Source organism: Pituophis catenifer, unplaced genomic scaffold, assembly GCF_029215685.1.
Source record: "Pituophis catenifer annectens isolate HBS135680 unplaced genomic scaffold, rPitCat1.0.hap2 SCAF_4, whole genome shotgun sequence".
Lineage (NCBI taxonomy): Eukaryota > Metazoa > Chordata > Lepidosauria > Squamata > Colubridae > Pituophis > Pituophis catenifer.
Genome location: NW_027256884.1, coordinates 53,554,123 through 53,573,099, shown reverse-complemented (window position 1 = coordinate 53,573,099; position 18,977 = coordinate 53,554,123). Strand labels below are relative to the sequence as shown.

The following is an 18,977-nucleotide window of genomic DNA, read 5'->3' as shown; positions in this document are numbered from 1 at the left end:
TAGTGTCCCAATACTGATGATGTTACCTAGTTTGAGTAATGAAATGTCTGCAAGACAACAACCAAGCTCAGAGAGCACCAAGGACTCCACATTTCAATCCTGAGCTACAAATATTCTCCTTTATTGGTAAGTTATTTCTTCTTTTCACTAACATTCCTTCTTCCTCTGATCTTCCCCTGGATTTATGTCTCATTCTGATATCAATGCTCATATTTTTTCACACATTCTTCATTTTTTTAAAATAAAAAAAACCCCAATTCCTCTGCTTTCTGTTAGTTTTTCTCTAACAGCTATCTCTCCCAAGCAGATTGATCTTTCTTTTAAAAGAAAGTAGATGGGTGTCAAACTCGCTCGCATCACATGATGTATCGTTACGTTTTGCAACATTTTTGCCTTTGCGGAACTGGGGTGAGTGTGGTCTGCACGTGACACATCCAGCCCACTGGCAGCCAGTTGGAAAACCCTGCTGTAGGCATTTTTAAGCTGAAAATTTTAATCTTATTATCCTATATTTGCACATACATAGTTTTTTTTTTTTAATTTGATTTATATGCCGCCCTTCTCCGGAGACTCAGGGCGGCTTACAATGTGCTCAGCAATAGCCTTCATCCTTTTGTATATTTATACAAAGTCAGCTTATTGCCCCCACAACTGGGTCCTCAATTTACCTACCTTAGAAAGGATGGAAAGCTGAGTCAACCTTGAGCCTTGGCGAGATTCGAACCTGCAGTAATTGCAGGCAGCTGGTCTTAATAACCAGCTTAATAACAGGGTGCGTTAGACCACTGTACTACACAGTCCTTGATATTATCAAAAAGTTGAAAAGCCTTACTCTTAAGATTGTATTCAGTATCTGATGCCATACCTGTCTTCAGTATAATATAAAATAATAAACTTGTCATAAAATGGGATGCTTCCATTCTTGAAATGTATAATTTTAACCCCAGGAATTTATCAGAGATAAAAATAAAATCTGTAAGAACTATTTTATGACATTCAAATGAACTTTTGTGGAGGATAGAATAAAATAAAAGGCTAAGATAGAAATTCAAATGTAGTGTAGATTTTGGATATGACTTAAGGGCAATTACCATGTTATGAATTGTTAAATGAAAGTTTCTTTGAAAATTGGGACTTCCGGCTGTGACGTCACACTGTAGCGGGGCAAACTAGCGGGGCTCCACTAGTTTGTACCCAATTTTTTGTGTTTTTGAAGCCTTTTTTGGCAGGTCAGATCCTGGAGGGATCAGCAAGGTGGAGGGGTTTCTTCGGAGTTTGAATGTGGAGCATTGCGAGCACCCGTTCGGCGAGAAGAGCCCTCCGGATACACACGGAAGAAAACTGCATGAGAATGGCGGATCTAGAGGCGTGATGTCCTGATGATTTATACAGGGAACAAATAGTGGAAAGCAGCTTGAAAAACCAGAGAGAGGAGAATAAAAGTGCCAGAAAGGAAAAAAACTCTCAGAGATTGTTAAAAGACTTCAAAGAGAAGCAGCAAAGTGAGACTCCAACGGCTTCGAGAACACCAGTTATATGCCAAGCTGGAGAAATGCCAATTCTACCAGACGATCATCAACTTCTTGGGCCATTGCATTTCTCCCGAGGGCATCGTGATGGATCAGAGCAAGATCGAGGCATTGAGAAGTTGGAAACCTCCCTGGCGGGTGAAAGATGTTCAGTGACTCCTCGGGTTCGCCAATTATTACCGGACATTCATCCCTGGCTTCGCTACTTTGACCGTGCCTCTCACTCGACTCCTGCAGAAGAAAGTGGCGTTCCTATGGGGCAACTCCAAGCAGCAGGCGTTCCTTGCCTTAAAGCAGGCCTTCATGACAGAGCCGATCCTTAAGCATCCTGACCTGCAGCATCAGTTTGTGGTAGAAAAGGATGTGTCGGATATCGCGGTCAGAGCGGTGTTACTCCAGGCTCACGTGGATGGCAGTGCTCTTTTCCCTTGCGCCTACTATTCCCGGAAATTGAATCCTTCCGAGCGCAATTATACCATCTGGGAAAAAGAGCTACTGGCCATTAAGACCGTGTTAAGACCGGTGGTCCTTCTTTTTTACCCGTTTTTATTTTAAAGTAACCTACATTCTGAGTGGACGCAATCAATGAGCAGATGCGCTCTCGAGGAAACCCAACTATGCCCAAGTCAAGGACCCACTTCCGCCTCAGACAATTCTTCCCGTCAAGTTGTTCGCTGCTGTCCAGGAACCTGTCGACCTACGGGGTCAGATCCAGGAGGCACAGCGGCAGGACGCTTTTGTTGACCTTCGGAAGCAGGAAATAGGGCCCGACTTTCCCTGGACATCTACCGATGACCTCTTGAGGTACTGGGAGAGACTTTATGTTCCATCAGGGCCGCTTAGGGGTCTTATTTTGTCCTAGTGCCATGACAACCCTGCGGCGAGACATTTTGGTTTGTTTAAAACCCTGAATCTCATGTCGTGGACCTTCTGGTGGTCTTGTCTCCATCATGATGTCCAGATCTTTGTAACATCTTGCGTCCATTGTTGACAGGCCAAGTTGGCCACGGGGGCTCCCCCAGGACTACTTCAGCCCTTGCCGACACCAGAGAGACTGTGGGGTGTCATCTCGATGGACTTTCTCATGGACTTGCCCCCGTCTTCAGGTTTCACGACTGTGTTCGTGGTGGTGGACATGTTGATGAAGATGATGCATTTTGTACCCTGTCGGGGATTGACGACAGCTCGCGCTACCGCCCGCATGTTCATCCAACATGTCTTTCGGCTTCATGGTCTACCGGATAGGGTCGTGTCGGACAGAGGTATCCAGTTCACTGCCTAGTTCTGGAAAGGGGTGATGTCGGCCTTAGATGTTAAGATCTGCTTATCGTCGGCTCATCATCCCGAAACTGACGGCAGGACTGAAAAGGTCATTGGAATATTGGAACAATACCTGCACTGCTTTGTCAATCAACAACAGGACAATTGACACAGTACTTAGCAGTCGCGGAGTTTGCTTTTAATAATTTCCAGCACACCTCCACCCAAACCACTCCTTTCTTAGCCAATCTGGGCTATCACCCACGTTTCTTCCCGCTCACACCCCTTGACTCCCCGGTTCCAGCAGTGGATTAATTCTTGGCTGAGTTACAGGCCGTTCATCAGCTAGTGAAATGGTATCTCAACAAGGCCAAGGACGATTACAAAAGGGTCGCAGACTGCTCTCAGCGGACAACACCACCATTGGCTGTTGGGGATCATGTTTGGTTGTCAACGAAGCATCTCTCCCCTCAGACCGGCCAGTGAGAAAACTGGACCATCAGTTCATTGGACCTTTCCCTGTAGAGGCGGTCATTAATCCAGTGGCCTACCGCCTGACCCTGTCTCAGTCTTTGAGAATACACCCGGTGTTTCACCGATCCCTCCTGGTTCCCGAATGGCCTACTTGTCCGCTCTGTCAACTTGACCATCCTTAGCCAGCGCCCCGTGACAGAGATGGATCACTCGAGTACAAGATTGCGAGCATTCGAGACTCTCAGTGGTTGAAGGATCAGTTTCAATACCTCATCGAGTGGAAGGGGTATGGGCTGGAGGACTTCACATGGGAGGTTGTGGCCTCTGTTCATGCTCCAGAACTTGTTCGCACCTTTCACGAGCAGTTCCCGTCCCGACCGCATCCAGATCAACAGACTCAGGGGAAGGGCCCTGCGGTGAGGGATAGTGTTGTGGCCCACCAGTGGACTGCATGGATTGTTGCTGATCCCGACGATGAAGAGGCTGGTGTTGTGTTGCGCCAGCAGCCTGTGCAGCTGATGCTCGAGTCGGACAGCGAGGAGGCTGAGGAAGATGTGGTGCCAGAGGCAGGGATTCAGTCAGGGTCTTCAGAACCTCCAGAGGCTCCTTTAAGTGAAGAGGATTTATTTATTTATTTATTTATTTATTTATTTATTTATTTATTTATTTATTTATTTATTTTATTCAATTTGTATACCGCTCTTCTCCTAGTGGACTCAGGGCGGTGCACAGCCAGAACTAAAACACATAACAATACAAAATTTAAAATTATTAAAAGAATTATATATTTTGGCCCAAATTTAAAACAATTCGAATTAAAACCCATTGACAGATTAAAAGCCAAACAACTAAAAAACTAAAAAAAAAGGGGGGGGTCACGCCAGCCCTGCTTGATGGAAAAGAAAGGTTTTCAGGGCATGGCGAAAGACCCGGAGATCTGATATCCTTCTTATCTCCGGGGGCAAATCGTTCCAGAGGGCGGGAGCTGCCACAGAGAAGGCCCTCCCCCTGGGGGTCGCCAGCCGACATTGCCTGGCTGACGGCACCCTGAGGAGTCCCTCTCTGTGGGAGCGTACTGGTCGGTAGGAGGCTATCGGCGGCAGAAGACGGTCCCGCAAATACCCAGGTCCTATGCCATGGAGCGCTTTAAAGGTGGTAACCAACACCTTGAAGCGTACCCGGAAGACCACTGGAAGCCAATGCAGCTCACGCAGGAGAGGTGTCACATGGGAGCGACCCCTCGCTCCCATAATCCCCCGCGCGGCCGCATTCTGCACCAGTTGGAGCCTCTGGGTACTCCTCAAGGGGAGCCCCATGTAGAGAGCATTGCAATAGTCCAGGCGGGAAGTGACGAGTGCCTGAGTGACTGTGCATAAGGAATCCCGATCCAGAAAGGGACGCAACTGGCGAATCAGGCGGACCTGATAAAAAGCCCCCCTGTCCAGGATGAAGTGGAGGAGCTCTTCTCAATGCACGAGCACGCAGAGCTGCTAAAAGGCAGGAGTGGTTACTCAGGAGGAGGTCTCCTCGAGAGTAAGGCTTGGGGCTAATTGGCCACTCCCTTAGCCTATTTAAGTTTGCACACAGCTTGTAAAAAGCTGCAGGAAACAACGTGTGTTCGTTCGTTTGTTCCCTGATCATTGAGTTTGAATTTTCTTTGCAAACCTGGCTTCTGGGCTTTCTGCCAACTCTAGTAAGACTCTATCTTATCTGTGGAATTTCTGGCAGGTTGTTAAGAATGTTTTATTAACATCCTGCATTTGCAAAAGACTGTGTTTTGAAGTAAACTGAGTTTTGTTCGGAGCTTGTGTGTGCTACATTCTTTGGGATCCGTAGCTGGGGCAGAACAGCCACTTATAAAGAAAATATTTACAAAATGTTTTATAGGTGTCATTTACCCCTGGCAAGTTTGGCCAAAATGTCCCCCCAAAATGTACCAAATTGCTGGAAATGCAATCATCAACATGGAAGATATTTCCACATGTGGTGGACATGCCCCAAAGCAAAGGCATATTGGTTAAAAATCCAGAAATGGTTAGAGGAAATGACAGGGGAAAAATTGCTATGAAATTTTTATTGGGAATTATAAAAGAGAAGATTAGGAAAGAAAATTATTACCTTATACTTCATATAATTACGGCCACCAGAATTTCATTTGCACAAAATTGGAAACAAAGATTTGCTTCATCAAATACGATAATCATAAAAAAGGTGCCAGAATGTGCAGAAGCAAATAAATTAACAATGGAATTAAAAGACTGAGAGGAAACGATTTATTATGAGACATGGAATAGATGGTATAACTGGTTGGAGAAACAGTCCAAAATTAATGTATAAATGTATAAACATAAGAGAAGATTGTGTAATAGATAGGTATAAATTGTTGTGAATATAGAAATTAGTAAGTAATACATAAAATGTATGTATATATAGTTGGTTATAGATATTATTACAGATGCCAGTATCGGAAAGCTGTAAAAATGTAACAAGGATGTTAAAGATGTAAATGTTGAATAAAAATTATCGGGGAAAAAAAAGTTTCCTTGAAAATCTGCAGTGACATTGATGGAGTGTTGTTGTTATAGTAAATTCAAAATAAGCATGGGGGATTCTGATTTTGTGTTGGACTACAGAGTCAGTGGAGAAAAGATATAACCTTTCCTCCCTCCCCATTTTGGTCCTGTGGATGGTGTGTTCAGTAGGAAACATAATTTCAATTAAGAAGAGATCTTCCTTGGCATTAAACAGAGTTCCTTCGTCCTCAGTGAATTCTTCTGCATGACAAGCCATTAGGAATGCAGATTACCCCAGCAGCAGCTGAACTCCGTCTCCTGATCAGATGTATAACTCTTATTTGAAACCATCTATGGGCTGAGAGGCACTGCATGTAGCAGGAAAGCAGACAAGCATAGATGTGAATATGCATTCCCAGTATTTCTGAGCAGAAGAATAGCAATAGCACTTAGATTTCTATCCTGCTCCATAGTGCTTTACAGTCCTCTCTAAGCGGTTTACAGAGTCAGCATATTGCCCCCAACAATCTGGCTCATTTTACTGACCTTGGAAGGATGGAAGATTGAGTCAATCTTGAGCTGTTCAGGGTCGAATTCCTGGCTCTGGGCAGAGTCAGCCTGCAGTATTGCATTCCAGCCATTGTGGCACTTTTACTTACTTTTACTTTTATTTGATTTATATACCGCCCTACTCCTGAAGGACTCAGGGCGGTGAACAGCCAACAATAAAATACATACATACAAAATTTAAAAAGCAGAAATAAAATTGAATTAAATAGTTTGGCCCAGACAGATTAAAAAACCCCAATCAATTTAAAACAAATTAAACTTTGAATATTAAAAATATTTAAAAATATTAAAAAATTATTTAAAAAGAGGGAGAAAGTTAGGCCAGGCCCGCCTGGTGGAATAAAAAGGTCTTAAGAGCGCAGCGGAAGGTGCGCAGATCTGGGATCCTCCGCATCTCTGAGGGGAGCTCGTTCCAGATAGTAGGTGCCCACACAGAGAAAGCCCTCCCCCTGGGGGCCGCCAGTCGACATTGTTTGGCCGACGGCACCCGGAGGAGCCCCTCTCTATGAGAGCATACCGGCCGGTGGGAGGCTATTGGTGGTAGTAGGCGGTCCCGCAAGTACCCAAGTCCTAAGCCATGGAGCGCTTTAAAGGTGGTGACCAAAACCTTGAAGCGCACCCGGAAGACCACCGGGAGCCAGTGCAGCTCACGCAGGAGGGGTGTCACATGGGAATGCAATGTCGCTCCCATTACTACCTGCGCGGCTACACTCTGCACCAGTTGGAGCCTCGGGGTGCTTCTCAAGAGGAGCCCCATGTAGAGAGCATTACAATAGTCCAGGCGGGAGGTGACGAGGGCATGAGTGACCGTGCGTAAGGAGTCCCGATCCAGAAAGGGACGCAACTAGTGGATCAGGCGAACCTGATGAAAAATCCTCCCAGTCACGGCCGTCAAGTGCTCTTCTAAAGACAGCCGTGAATCCAGGAGGACGCCCAAGTTGCGCGCCCTCTCCGTGGGGGCCAGTGATTCGCCCCCAATAGTCAGTGATGGCACCAACTGACTATATCGGGACGTCGGAAACCACAGCCACTCGGTCTTGGATGGGTTGAGCCTGAGCCTATTCCTCCCCATCCAGATCCGCATGGCCTCCAGGCACCGGGACATCACTTCAAGGGCATCGTTGGGGTGGTCTGGGGTGGAGATGTACATGACTCAATATTTAGATGCTTGCTTTGAGTTGTCCCAGATTGCAATGGGCAATCCCAGAGTTCACTCCAGGCTTTTCTGATTGGCTCCTTGCTTCGTTTTTATAATAGACTAGCTGATATCCCAGCGTTGCCCAGGTATTTATAATCCTGTATTAGACAGAAGAGCAACTTCACTCTGAGCCGAGAATTATATTACCGTATTTTCTGGTATATAAGATGACTTTTTAACACATGAAAATCTTCTCAAAAGTCGGGGTCGTCTTATACGCCGGGTGTCATTCTCCTGTAACCAGGCAGACCAGCCCGAAAGGCTCTGACGAGCCTTAAATGGCTCTGGCGATCCAAGCTCTGATGATCTGCTAATCAGGCAACTCAGCTGGGATCACCAGACCCATGTAGAAGGAAAAAACTTTTTTCCTTTCACATGGCTCTGGCGATCCAAGCTCTGACGATCTGCTAATCAGGCAACTCAGCTGGGATCGCCAGAGCCATATAAAAGGAAAAAAGTTTTCCCTCTCCAGCTTGCTTACCTTAGCTGCTAGTCGCAACGCTTGCCTTGCTTTGCTTGCCTGAATCCATTCCATCAGCAAGCAACTCCCTGCCTACAATCAAGCAGGCAAGGAGTTGTGGACTTCAACTCCCAGAATTCCTCAGCCAGCAAAACAAAGCTGGCTGAGGAATTCTGGGAGTTGAAGTCTAAGGTCTTAAAATTGCCAAGGTTGGAGATCCCTGTTCTATTGGGTAAGTTTTTTTCCCCCTTTGGGATCTTTAAAAAAAATAGTTAATTGGGTTTTTTTTAGTTGTTCTTTTTTAGACCTAGCCATTTAAAGTTTAGGAAGTTTTAAATTTAGCTGCTTTTATATAAAAATAAAATAAAATAAAATAAAATAAAATAAAATAAAATAAAATAAAATAAAATAAAATAAAATAAAATAAAATAAAATAATAAAATAAAATAAAATAAAATAAAATAAAATAAAATAAAATAAAATAAAATAAAATAAAATAAAATAAAATTTGTGAAGCTTTCTGAGATTTAGTGTGTTTTTGTAGTGTTTCACTCTAACTACACAAACACACAAAATCTCACAAAGTTGTATGTGGAATTTTGTGTGTGTAAAGTGTGAAAGTTGTTTTTTGGGGGGGCTTTTTGTGGCTGTGTGAGATTCCTGCTTTTTGCAGGGGCCATTTTGGGTCTAGCACAGCTGCTTTTACATTGTGGGTGAGCCAGTCGATATTTTTTAATTTTTATTTGGTGTGCGTTGGAAGAGGGGTAGTTTTATACGGCAAGTATAGCCCGAACCCTATATTTTAACAGGAAAATTCGGGGGTCGTCTTATACGCCCAGTCGTCTTATATGCTGGAAAATATGGTAGTTAAAAATGTTTTCCCTGTGTCCCCAGAAGCTTGAAGTAAAATGATACCACCTTGTTGTTTTGCTAGGTAATCCATGATCATTTGGTATGCTTTTTTCTGATCTTGATTAAGAAGTGGCTTTTTGTCCACGATATATGCACTAAGCTATTTGCTGTTGTAGTTGTTTTTTCGTATGTAATCTACATGAAGTACGTCATGTCGGTCTTGTAGTAGTGCAGGCAGGCCGAGTTGCAATAATGTTTTATTGATCATGGCCATACATTTGTCCTCAAGAATAATCAAAGCCTTGTTGAAAATGTCCGGACCGAATGTAATTTCTAATGTTGGATTTTTTTTTTAATTTTTATTTTTTGCTTTAATTTATATGCCACCCTTCTCCAGAGACTCAGGGCGGCTTACAATGCATTAAGCAATAGCCTTCATACTTTTGTATATTTATACAAAGTCAGCTTATTGCCCCCATAATCTGGGTCCTCATTTTACCTACCTTTGAAAGGATGGAAGGCTGAGTCAATCTTGAGCCTGGTGAGATTTGAACTTTCAGTAATTGCAAGCATCAGATGTTAATAACAGTGCTTTAGTCCACTGTACTATCAGGCTCTTTTTTTTCCCCTTACCAGAGGAAGCCCTCTTGTGGAGTACTGTGAAGCCGTTACCATGTGTGGCATACGTAGCCACGCCTCTGCCCAGCAACACGGAAGTGTTGCCTATTGGCTGTGAAGTGACAGCTCGGCCGGCGGGAGAAATGAGTGCGCGTGATTGACAGCTGCTGTATAAATAGCAACCTTGACAGAAATTGTTGCCTGGTTCATTCATTCCTCCTGTAATTGGTGTTTGCTGTTGTTATGGCCTGAGGCCTTGCCTAATAAAGGACATTGTTATTTAATACTGTCTCATCTCTTCTCACCTCGCTTCAAACAAAGCACTGGCGACAGAGGATGGGATTTAAAAAATATATTTTTTTTTTATTTATATGCCGCCCTTCTCCGGAGACTCAGGGCGGCTTACAATGCGTTAAGCAATAGCCTTCATACTATTGTATATTTTATACAAAGTCAGCTTATTGCCCCCACAAACCGGATCCTCATTTTACCTACCTTAGAAAGGATGGAAGGCTGAGTCAACCTTGAGCCTGGTGAGAATTGAACTCACAGTAATTGCAGGCAGCTGGAAGCTAAATACTACCTTTAACAGTAGCATTACTCTGCTGCGCCACTCACTGGGGCAGCAGTAGAGTTATCACACTCCGTGCCTTTATTATATTCATCAAGAATGTCTACCCAGGCAAACTTCGCTCCATATGAACCAGCCTCCGAGACGTGGGACGCGTATGTAGAACATTTTGACTGTTTCCTCCAGGCCAGTGATTTTACCGAACTGTCCAGCAACAGGAAATGTGCCCATTTCCTGAATGCATGTGGCTCACAAATTTTCGCGACAGCCAGGGCTCTGATGGCTCTTCAACCTGTCTCTACAGTGCCCTGGGCCACTCTGATGGGCAAACTAAAGGCACACTATGCGCCTGCTCCCTCTCGCATGTCCCGGCAATTTACATTCCGCCAGAGGGTCCAGAAGGAAGGGGAGTCCATTAACTCTTACATGGCTTCCCTCAGGGCCGCTGCAATAGTTTGTGAGTTCCCAAACCTAGATGACTCCCTCCTTGAGCAGCTGGTGTGTGGTGTGAGGGACACGAGACTACAATGTCGCCTTTTAGCAAAAAATGACATCTGCCTCCAATCCGCTTTGGATGAGGCATGCGCATATGAGATGTCAGAAAAATCTGCAGCTGAGATGCGCAGGGCTCCGTCCGCGCTTGCAACTGCCTGGTCAGTTCACCATGACGATGTCTTTTCCGATGACCTCACAGACAAGGAAGATGATGTGGGTCGCCTCAAATCATCCCCAACAAGCAAAACGGCAAACAGAACGAAAACCACAACAAGCACCTTGCCTCGGCTGCAGCGAAAACCATCCTTGCTCATTGTCCCGTTTTAAGACCGCAGCCTGCCAAAAATGTGGCAAAAGGGGTCATCTGGCTAAAGTCTGTCGCTCCAGCCCACAGGACAACCCCCTTCGCTCAGCCAGATGCTTCCAAAGAGGCCACCAAGCCACCAGAGAGGATTGTTTCACCATCACCAGAGAGGACACCAACCCTGCAGTGTCGATCAGCCATTCATCTACAAGCCCCAACAAAAAACTTTTTCTAACTGTCAGAATAGAAGGAGTGCCCTGCAAGATGGAGGTGGACACGGGCTCCTCCAAGACCATTGTTGCCTGGAACACACTACAAAAAATAGTTCCTAGCTTCTCCAGGGGTCCTCTAACTGCCTGCAACATCAGGCTTCGTGACTATCAAGGGAACAATATTCTCATTCTGGGGTGTGCCAAATTTTTAATGGAGAAAGGCGTGTTCTCAGGGCACCATTTTTTTAGCAAAAAATGACATCTGCCTCCAATCCGCTTTGGATGAGGCATGCGCATATGAGATGTCAGAAAAATCTGCAGCTGAGATGCGCAGGGCTCCGTCCGCGCTTGCAACTGCCTGGTCAGTTCACCATGACGATGTCTTTTCCGATGACCTCACAGACAAGGAAGATGATGTGGGTCGCCTCAAATCATCCCCAACAAGCAAACGGCAAACAGAACGAAAACCACAACAAGCACCTTGCCTTGGCTGCAGCGAAAACCATCCTTGCTCATTGTCCCGTTTTAAGACCACAGCCTGCCAAAAATGTGGCAAAAGGGGTCATCTGGCTAAAGTCTGTCGCTCCAGCCCACAGGACAACCCCCTTTGCTCAGCCAGACGCTTCCAAAGAGGCCACCAAGCCACCAGAGAGGATTGTTTCACCATCACCAGAGAGGACACCAACCCTGCAGTGTCGATCAGCCATTCATCTACAAGCCCCAACAAAAAACTTTTTCTAACTGTCAGAATAGAAGGAGTGCCCTGCAAGATGGAGGTGGACATGGGCTCCTCCAAGACCATTGTTGCCTGGAACACACTACAAAAAATAGTTCCTAGCTTCTCCAGGGGTCACCTAACTGCCTGCAACACCAGGCTTCGTGACTATCAAGGGAACAATATTCTCATTCTGGGGTGTGCCAAATTTTTAATGGAGAAAGGCGTGTTCTCAGGGCACCTCCCATTACTAGTTGTAAGGGGAAACCTCCCCAGTTTGCTAGGGCTTGATTGGTTCAAGGCCTTGGGCCTCAACATCACAGGCATTCATGCTACCTTCACTAACGATTTTGAGGCCTTGACTACTGAATTTGCTGAAGTCTTCGATGACTCCCTGGGTAAATATGTGGGAAACCCTATATCCCTCAACATTGATCCCCACGTGTCCCCTATCCGGCTTAAGCCTCGATGGGTGCCTTTTGCACTACGTCCTAAAGTGGACAAGGAACTGGACAAGCTGATTGCGCAGGGGGTACTTGAGCACAGATCATTCTAAGTGGGAAACACCCATTGTTATTCCCACCAAACCAGATGGTTCCGTGCATCTGTGGTGATTTCAAATGCACACTGAACCGTGCACTGTAAGCACACCCTTATCCAGTCCCCGTGGTCCAGCACCTGCTCCACTCTTTGGGTCAGGGGTCTATTTTTGCCAAGCTGGATATGGCACAGGCATATCAGCAGCTCCCTGTGGATGATGCCACAGCTGCTGCTCAGACTATTGTCACACACAGGGGTGCCTTTAAGTGCCATTGCTTACAATTTGGAATCAGTGTGGCTCCTGGGTTGTTTCAGGGTCTTATGGAATGGCTATTACATGGAATACCGGGAGTCATCCCTTACTTCGATGACAGAAATTGTTGCCTGGTTCATTCGTTCCTGCTGTAATGGGTGTTTGCTGTTGTTATGGCCTGAGGCCTTGCCTAATAAAGGACATTGTTATTTAATACTGTCTCGCCTCTTCTCACCTTGCTTCAAACAAAGCACCATGGCAACTCAACTGTGCTGTACAATAGAAGCCATTTTAAGGCACAACAGGCTGTATCTTAACAGAACACACACCTCGAGGGGCGTTAGGGGTGTTTTACCCCCACAGTATTTGTTTCCAGAGAGTAAGTCATCTGTGTACCAAGTTTGGTTGAAATTTCTCGAGGCACTCCAGAGTTATGCTGGAACACACACACACACACACACACACACACACACACACACACACATACACACACACACACAGCCATTTTAATATAGATAGATAGATTTCCCCCTCCCAACCAACCCCTCCCACATTCATCTGTCCTTTCAGGATTGGCTGGCTTTTGAGTCCATCTCTTTCAGAGGTTTTCTGAAAGATGTGATTTCTGTCAGTTTTTAAAATGACTTTGTATGAGAAATATAGATGTAGAAGATGGGATAATATGTTTCCATATAATCTAGATTTCACTTTACCCAGGCTGGATGTGTTACCCACAGCAGTCCTTTTTGGAGGTTTTAAACATACTTCTGTTTTTCCAATTTTGTCCATGTGATAATGGCTCAAAAAACTCTAGGCCATTTGTTACTGTACTGCTCCTTTCAGTCTATTTAATGTTACTTCTTTCAGACAAGGACTCAAAAGTATCCCTCCAAGTCGCCCAGTTTTGTACCACCATCTGTTGAATACATCACACAATTAATTAAATTTGGATATACTTTTATAATACATATGCATATTTATATAATGAAATGAAATCTACATTATATTAATCATATTATTGCTTTGCATTGCATTGCATTTTCTGTTCTGTCCTGTCTGACTCTTGAATACTGCCTAGACAAGTCCAGCAATTTTCTTGTCAAAGTTTTTCAGAAGTGGTTTACCATTGCCTCCTTCCTGGGGTTGAGATAAGATGCTACCCTAAATTTACCCAGCTGATTTATGGGATTAGAACCATAATCTTCTGATTTCTAGCTTGATGTCTTAACCACTATATCAGGATGGCTCTCTCTATATTTTTAGATCTATCTATCTATCTATCTATCTATCTATCTATCTATCTATCTATCTATCTATCTATCTCTACATACACACATTCCATATTGCTTTGATTTTCTATTATACATATAGAGGTATACAACAGTTTAATTTGGCCTTAGACTGTAATAAATTGATTTCAATATAACCCAGATTTAATCATATTTTAAAAACATATACAGGTGAAACTCAAAAAATCAGAATATCATGCATAAATTCATTTATTTCGGTAATGCAACTTAAAAGGTGAAACTAATGTCATAATTTTGATGATTATGGCTTACAGCTCATGAAATCCCAAATTCACAATCTCAGAAAATTAGAATATTGTGAAAAGGTTCATTATTCTAGGCTCAAAGTATCCCAAAGTGTCTAATCAGCTAAGTAAGCCATAACACCTGCAAAGGGTTCCTGAGCCTTTAAATGGTCTCTCAGTCTGGTTCAGTAGGAATCACAATCATGGGAAAGACTGCTGACCTGACAGTTGTGCAGAAAACCATCATTGACACCCTCCATAAGGAGGGAAAGCCTCAAAAGGTAATTGCAAAAGAAGTTGGATGTTCCCAAAGTGCTGTATCAAAGCACATTAATAGAAAGTTATGTGGAAGGGAAAAGTGTGGAAGAAAAAGGTGCACAAGCAGCAGGGATGACCGCAGCCTGGAGAGGATTATCAGGAAAAGGCCATTCAAAAGTATTGGGGACTTTCACAAGGAGTGGACTGAGGCTGGAGTCAGTGCATCAAGAGCCACCACACACAGACGGATCCTGGACATGGGCTTCAAATGTCGTATTCCTTTTGTCAAGCCGCTCCTGAACAATAAACAATGTCAGAAACGTCTTACCTGGGCTAAAGAAAAAAAGAACTGGTCTGTTGCTCAGTAGTCCAAAGTCCTCTTTTCTGATGAGAGCAACTTTTGCATCTCATTTGGAAATCAAGGACTGGAGGAAGAATGGAGAGGCACACACTGCAAGATGCTTGAAGTCCAGTGTGAAATTTCCACAGTCTGTGTTGATTTGGGGAGCCATGTCATCTGCTGGTGTTGGTCCACTGTGCTTCATTAAGTCCAGGGTCAACACAGCCGTCTACCAGGAGATTTTGGAGCACTTCATGCTTCCTTCCGCAGACAAGCTTTTTGGGGATGCTGACTTCATTTTCCAGCAGGACTTGGCACTTGCCCACACTGCCAAAAGTACCAAAACCTGGTTTAATGACCATGGGATTACTGTGCTTGATTGGCCAGCAAACTCGCCTGACCTGAACCCCATAGAGAATCTATGGGGCATTGCCAAGAGAAAGAAGAGAGACATGAGACCGAACAATGCAGAAGAGCTGAAGGCCGCTATTGAAGCATCCTGGTCTTCCATAACACCTCAGCAGTGCCACAGGCTGATAGCATCCATGTCACGCTGCATTGAGGTAGTAATTGATGCAAAAGGGGCCCAAACCAAGTACTGAGTACATATGCATGCTTATACTTTTCAGAGGTCCGATATTGTTCTATGTATAATCCTTGTTTTATTGATTTTATGTAATATTCTAATTTTCTGAGATTGTGAATTTGGGGTTTTCATGAGCTGTAAGCCATAATCATCAAAATTATGACAAATCAAGGCTTGAACTATCTCGCTTTGAATGTAATGAGTTTATCTCATATATTAGTTTCACTTTTTAAGCTGCATTACTGAAATAAATGAACTTTTGCACAATATTCTAATTTTTCGAGTTTCACCTGTATTTGTATTTTATTATATGGATTTGTATTTTTAGAAGTTTTAATACACATACACACACAAACAACAGCATACAATTACTGCTATATTTTGTTTATTTATTTCATTAATAATTATCTTTAAATGGAGGGAGATTTTCTGAGAGCTTGGGAAATGCAATGCACTTGTTTCTTGCACTTGTTTCTTATGTTTAATGTGCAACTTCTGTACATGTTCGCCCAGTAGAGATTTCCTCATGTTTCACCCACTAGCAGAGGAACAAACTATATTTTATTGCAGACTTTAGCTTTGCACCTTTAACGAAAATTGGTTTAGCTGCTCAATGTCCTCAAGAAATAAAATATGAAATAACAGAAAATGAAATAGCAGCACAATACAAATTCCAAAAATTCAATTCCATTTCCAAAACTTTCCCAACCAACTTCACAATTTCTCTAAAAAAAGTAATAAATCTGAATTTCCTTGATTATATATGCAACTTGTACCTATATTTTATATTAATCAACTCCTAGCCTCTGGCCTCAGGAAGCCATGTTTCCCTGCCATGGGTTTATAATGATTCAGACTGCAGCATTCAGCCATTATTAAAATTACTGTGAAAAGTGTCTGGTTGTAAAAATGCCATCATATTATCTTTTGGGTATTACAGTCAACAGAAGTGTTTTAATATAAACAGAAAAAAATGGCCTATTTTCCAATAATGTTTCCTTCCTTTCTTCCTTCCTTCCTTTCTTCAACATACATGTAATTGAATGTATGTTTGTGTACACATTGAAGGAGCAACGGGATTTTTGTTACTCTAGATCTGACCGCTCAGGGGCAGAATATTCTTTGATTCCCACTTTTAAAACTCTGTTATTGGTTGGATTCAGGAGTAATTCATTGGAATATGATTTTCTGTCTGTCTTACTATTTTGAATTCAGCTCATGTGAAAACCATCAAATGTTAGCTTTCAAGTGATTTCTGAGAATAAAGTGAGAGGAAAACTGTGCCCTCTGGAAGTTGTCAGACAAGGTTCACTTTCTTCATTGAAAAGTTGATCCTTCAATAACTAAAAGTTATGCTTTCGTTCCAGGACTGCTTCCATATTCCTTTATTTCTTCCTGCTATTTCAGTTCTTAAAAACATGAGAACCATGGGTTTCCTTTCTTTAGAATATTTTAGAAACTTATCTCTTTAGTCTGGTATTTAACTAAACTTGCACATCTTCCCTTTTCCTTCCTTCCTTCTTCCATTTTGTGGTTTTAAACTAAGATTACAAAAAGGCTTTTATATTCTTATGACATTAAATAATGTTTACTCTAATATTACAAATAAATATCTACCAATAAGGGCATAAATAATAAGCACCAGCGATTTGGTATTACTGCAAGCATACTCCATTCTAATACATTTGACTATTTATACTTTAGATCTCTCCATCAGTTTTGATTTAAGACAACTTATGAGCCATATTTGGCTTATATGAAAAAAAGAGATTCAACTTTCTTTTGACAATTTAATTAGCTTGAGCTTTTTTGCATGTTTGGAAACTATAGTTGTTAAGAGAAGGTCTTCACTCTGCTGTGACAAATACAAAGTTTATCTACCTTGATACTGCAGGGCTAGTAATTGATTCCAAAAGGTTAATTATGAGCAGCCTTGAAAATGGTTGATAGAAATGTAACACTGAACTGTGATTCATCTATTTATATAAAAACATGCAATGTGACTGTTAAATAAAACCACATTCATCATATACTATTAAGTTTCTCATGTTTGAGGTGGCACTGTGTTTAATGTAGTCAGAGAAGTTAAATGTACTTCTTTGTGTATATTAGCTAATTTCCATTTGCTTTTTACAAACTAAGAATTTTTTTTAAATTTCAACTAATGTTTTTCAAATAATAGTGGTTTTCTTTAATGATATCTTTAAATATATTTCTTCCTGTTTACATAGAACTGAATGGAAATTCTATTGCTTTGTCTTCTCCATCTACTGCAGGGGTGTCAAACTGGCGGCCGGAAGTGTCACGAGCAGGCCACACCCACCTCTGTTCCACAAAGGGGAAAAACGTCATGATACATCACATGACGGCAGTGTGACTCCGCAAGTTTGACACCTGTGATCTATTGGATCTAAAAATTCATTTCTTTTTCAGGTCATTAAGCTATGGTGCTATTGGAGTAATTGTTGGACATGAATTTACTCATGGATTTGATAATAATGGTGAGTTATTTAAATTCTTAAAATTTGGTAAAAAATGACTAATTTTGGAGCCCCCTCCTAATTTCTGTAGGAATAAAAATGATGAACCTAAATGCAAACCTCACATACTTTCTAAAGCAATATGGAGATGTAGTGTTTCTGATCTTTTAAGTGAAAATAGCTAATCATGCATTAAATTCTTGTTTATATTTATGTAAATTTTAAGATTTATGTAAATAATGAAGTGATTCTTTTAAAGGAAATGTTTCTGGGTTAAATTTTAAGAAATCTGTATGTTTATTTTATTTTATTTTATTAATGCTTTGTGGTTTTTTTGAAAATGGAAATGCAGGTCGCAAATATGACAAGAATGGAAATTTGAATCCTTGGTGGTCCTTGCAGTCAGAAGAAAAATTCAAAGAGAAAACAAAATGCATGGTCAATCAGTACAATAGCTATTACTGGAAGAAAGCAGGGTTGAATGTAAGTTCAGGAGTTTTGGCTTAAACTGATTTGGATCAATCAAACTAAATCTGGAACAATCAGCAGTAATATATCATCCTGACATTTTGATATTTGGCTTTTTTGTATAGCTTGTAAATTTTTAAAAATCTTTTTAACTAGATATATTTAGCTTTTTCAATGATACATGATACTGAGAGATACATGATTTCATCTAGTGACAACTGGATACTGTGGCTGATGGCAAAGGTTTTAAAGACTTAATTATTTTCCAATGCTTTTCCTCACTTTTTCCTTTAATTTCAAGGCAAAGAGGCAAGGAAGAGATGACGTAATGAGAAACCACCAGTGGTGGGATTCTATTTTTTTTACTACCGGTTCTGTGGGTGTGGCTTGGTGGGCGTGGTTAGGTGGTCATGTGACTCAGTGGGCATGGCCATTATCTGCATCTACATACTATAGATATACTTTCATGGACTACTGAAAGAAGAAAATGGCTCACATGCTTTGCCCAAGAGTGTGATAGGCTGGTCACAAAACAGGCTTTTGAGGGGCTGCCACAAAGAAGGAGGAGTAATACAGGGGTGAAATGCTCCTGGTTCAGTTCGGTTTGCCCAAACTGGTAGTAAAAAAAGGCTACTGGTTCACTGAACCAGTAGTAAAAAATATAAAAAAAAAGTTCCGAAGATCGCACATTGCTCAGCTGATCATCAGAATTTTGGTTTTTTTTACTTTTTAGGCATTTTTAAGCAT

The 18,977-nt window shown here is 42.3% G+C and overlaps 1 protein-coding gene across 1 annotated transcript in view; it reads left to right on the top strand.

Moving 5' to 3' along the window:
* The window catches only part of PHEX (phosphate regulating endopeptidase X-linked), a 294,767-nt gene that overhangs the window by 238,370 nt on the left and 37,420 nt on the right, over window positions 1–18,977 (top strand). The window contains exons 17-18 of the mRNA XM_070943250.1: window positions 17,716–17,783; window positions 18,115–18,245. Of these exons, the coding sequence (XP_070799351.1) occupies window positions 17,716–17,783; window positions 18,115–18,245 (199 nt within the window). The remainder of the gene's footprint in view (window positions 1–17,715; window positions 17,784–18,114; window positions 18,246–18,977) is intronic.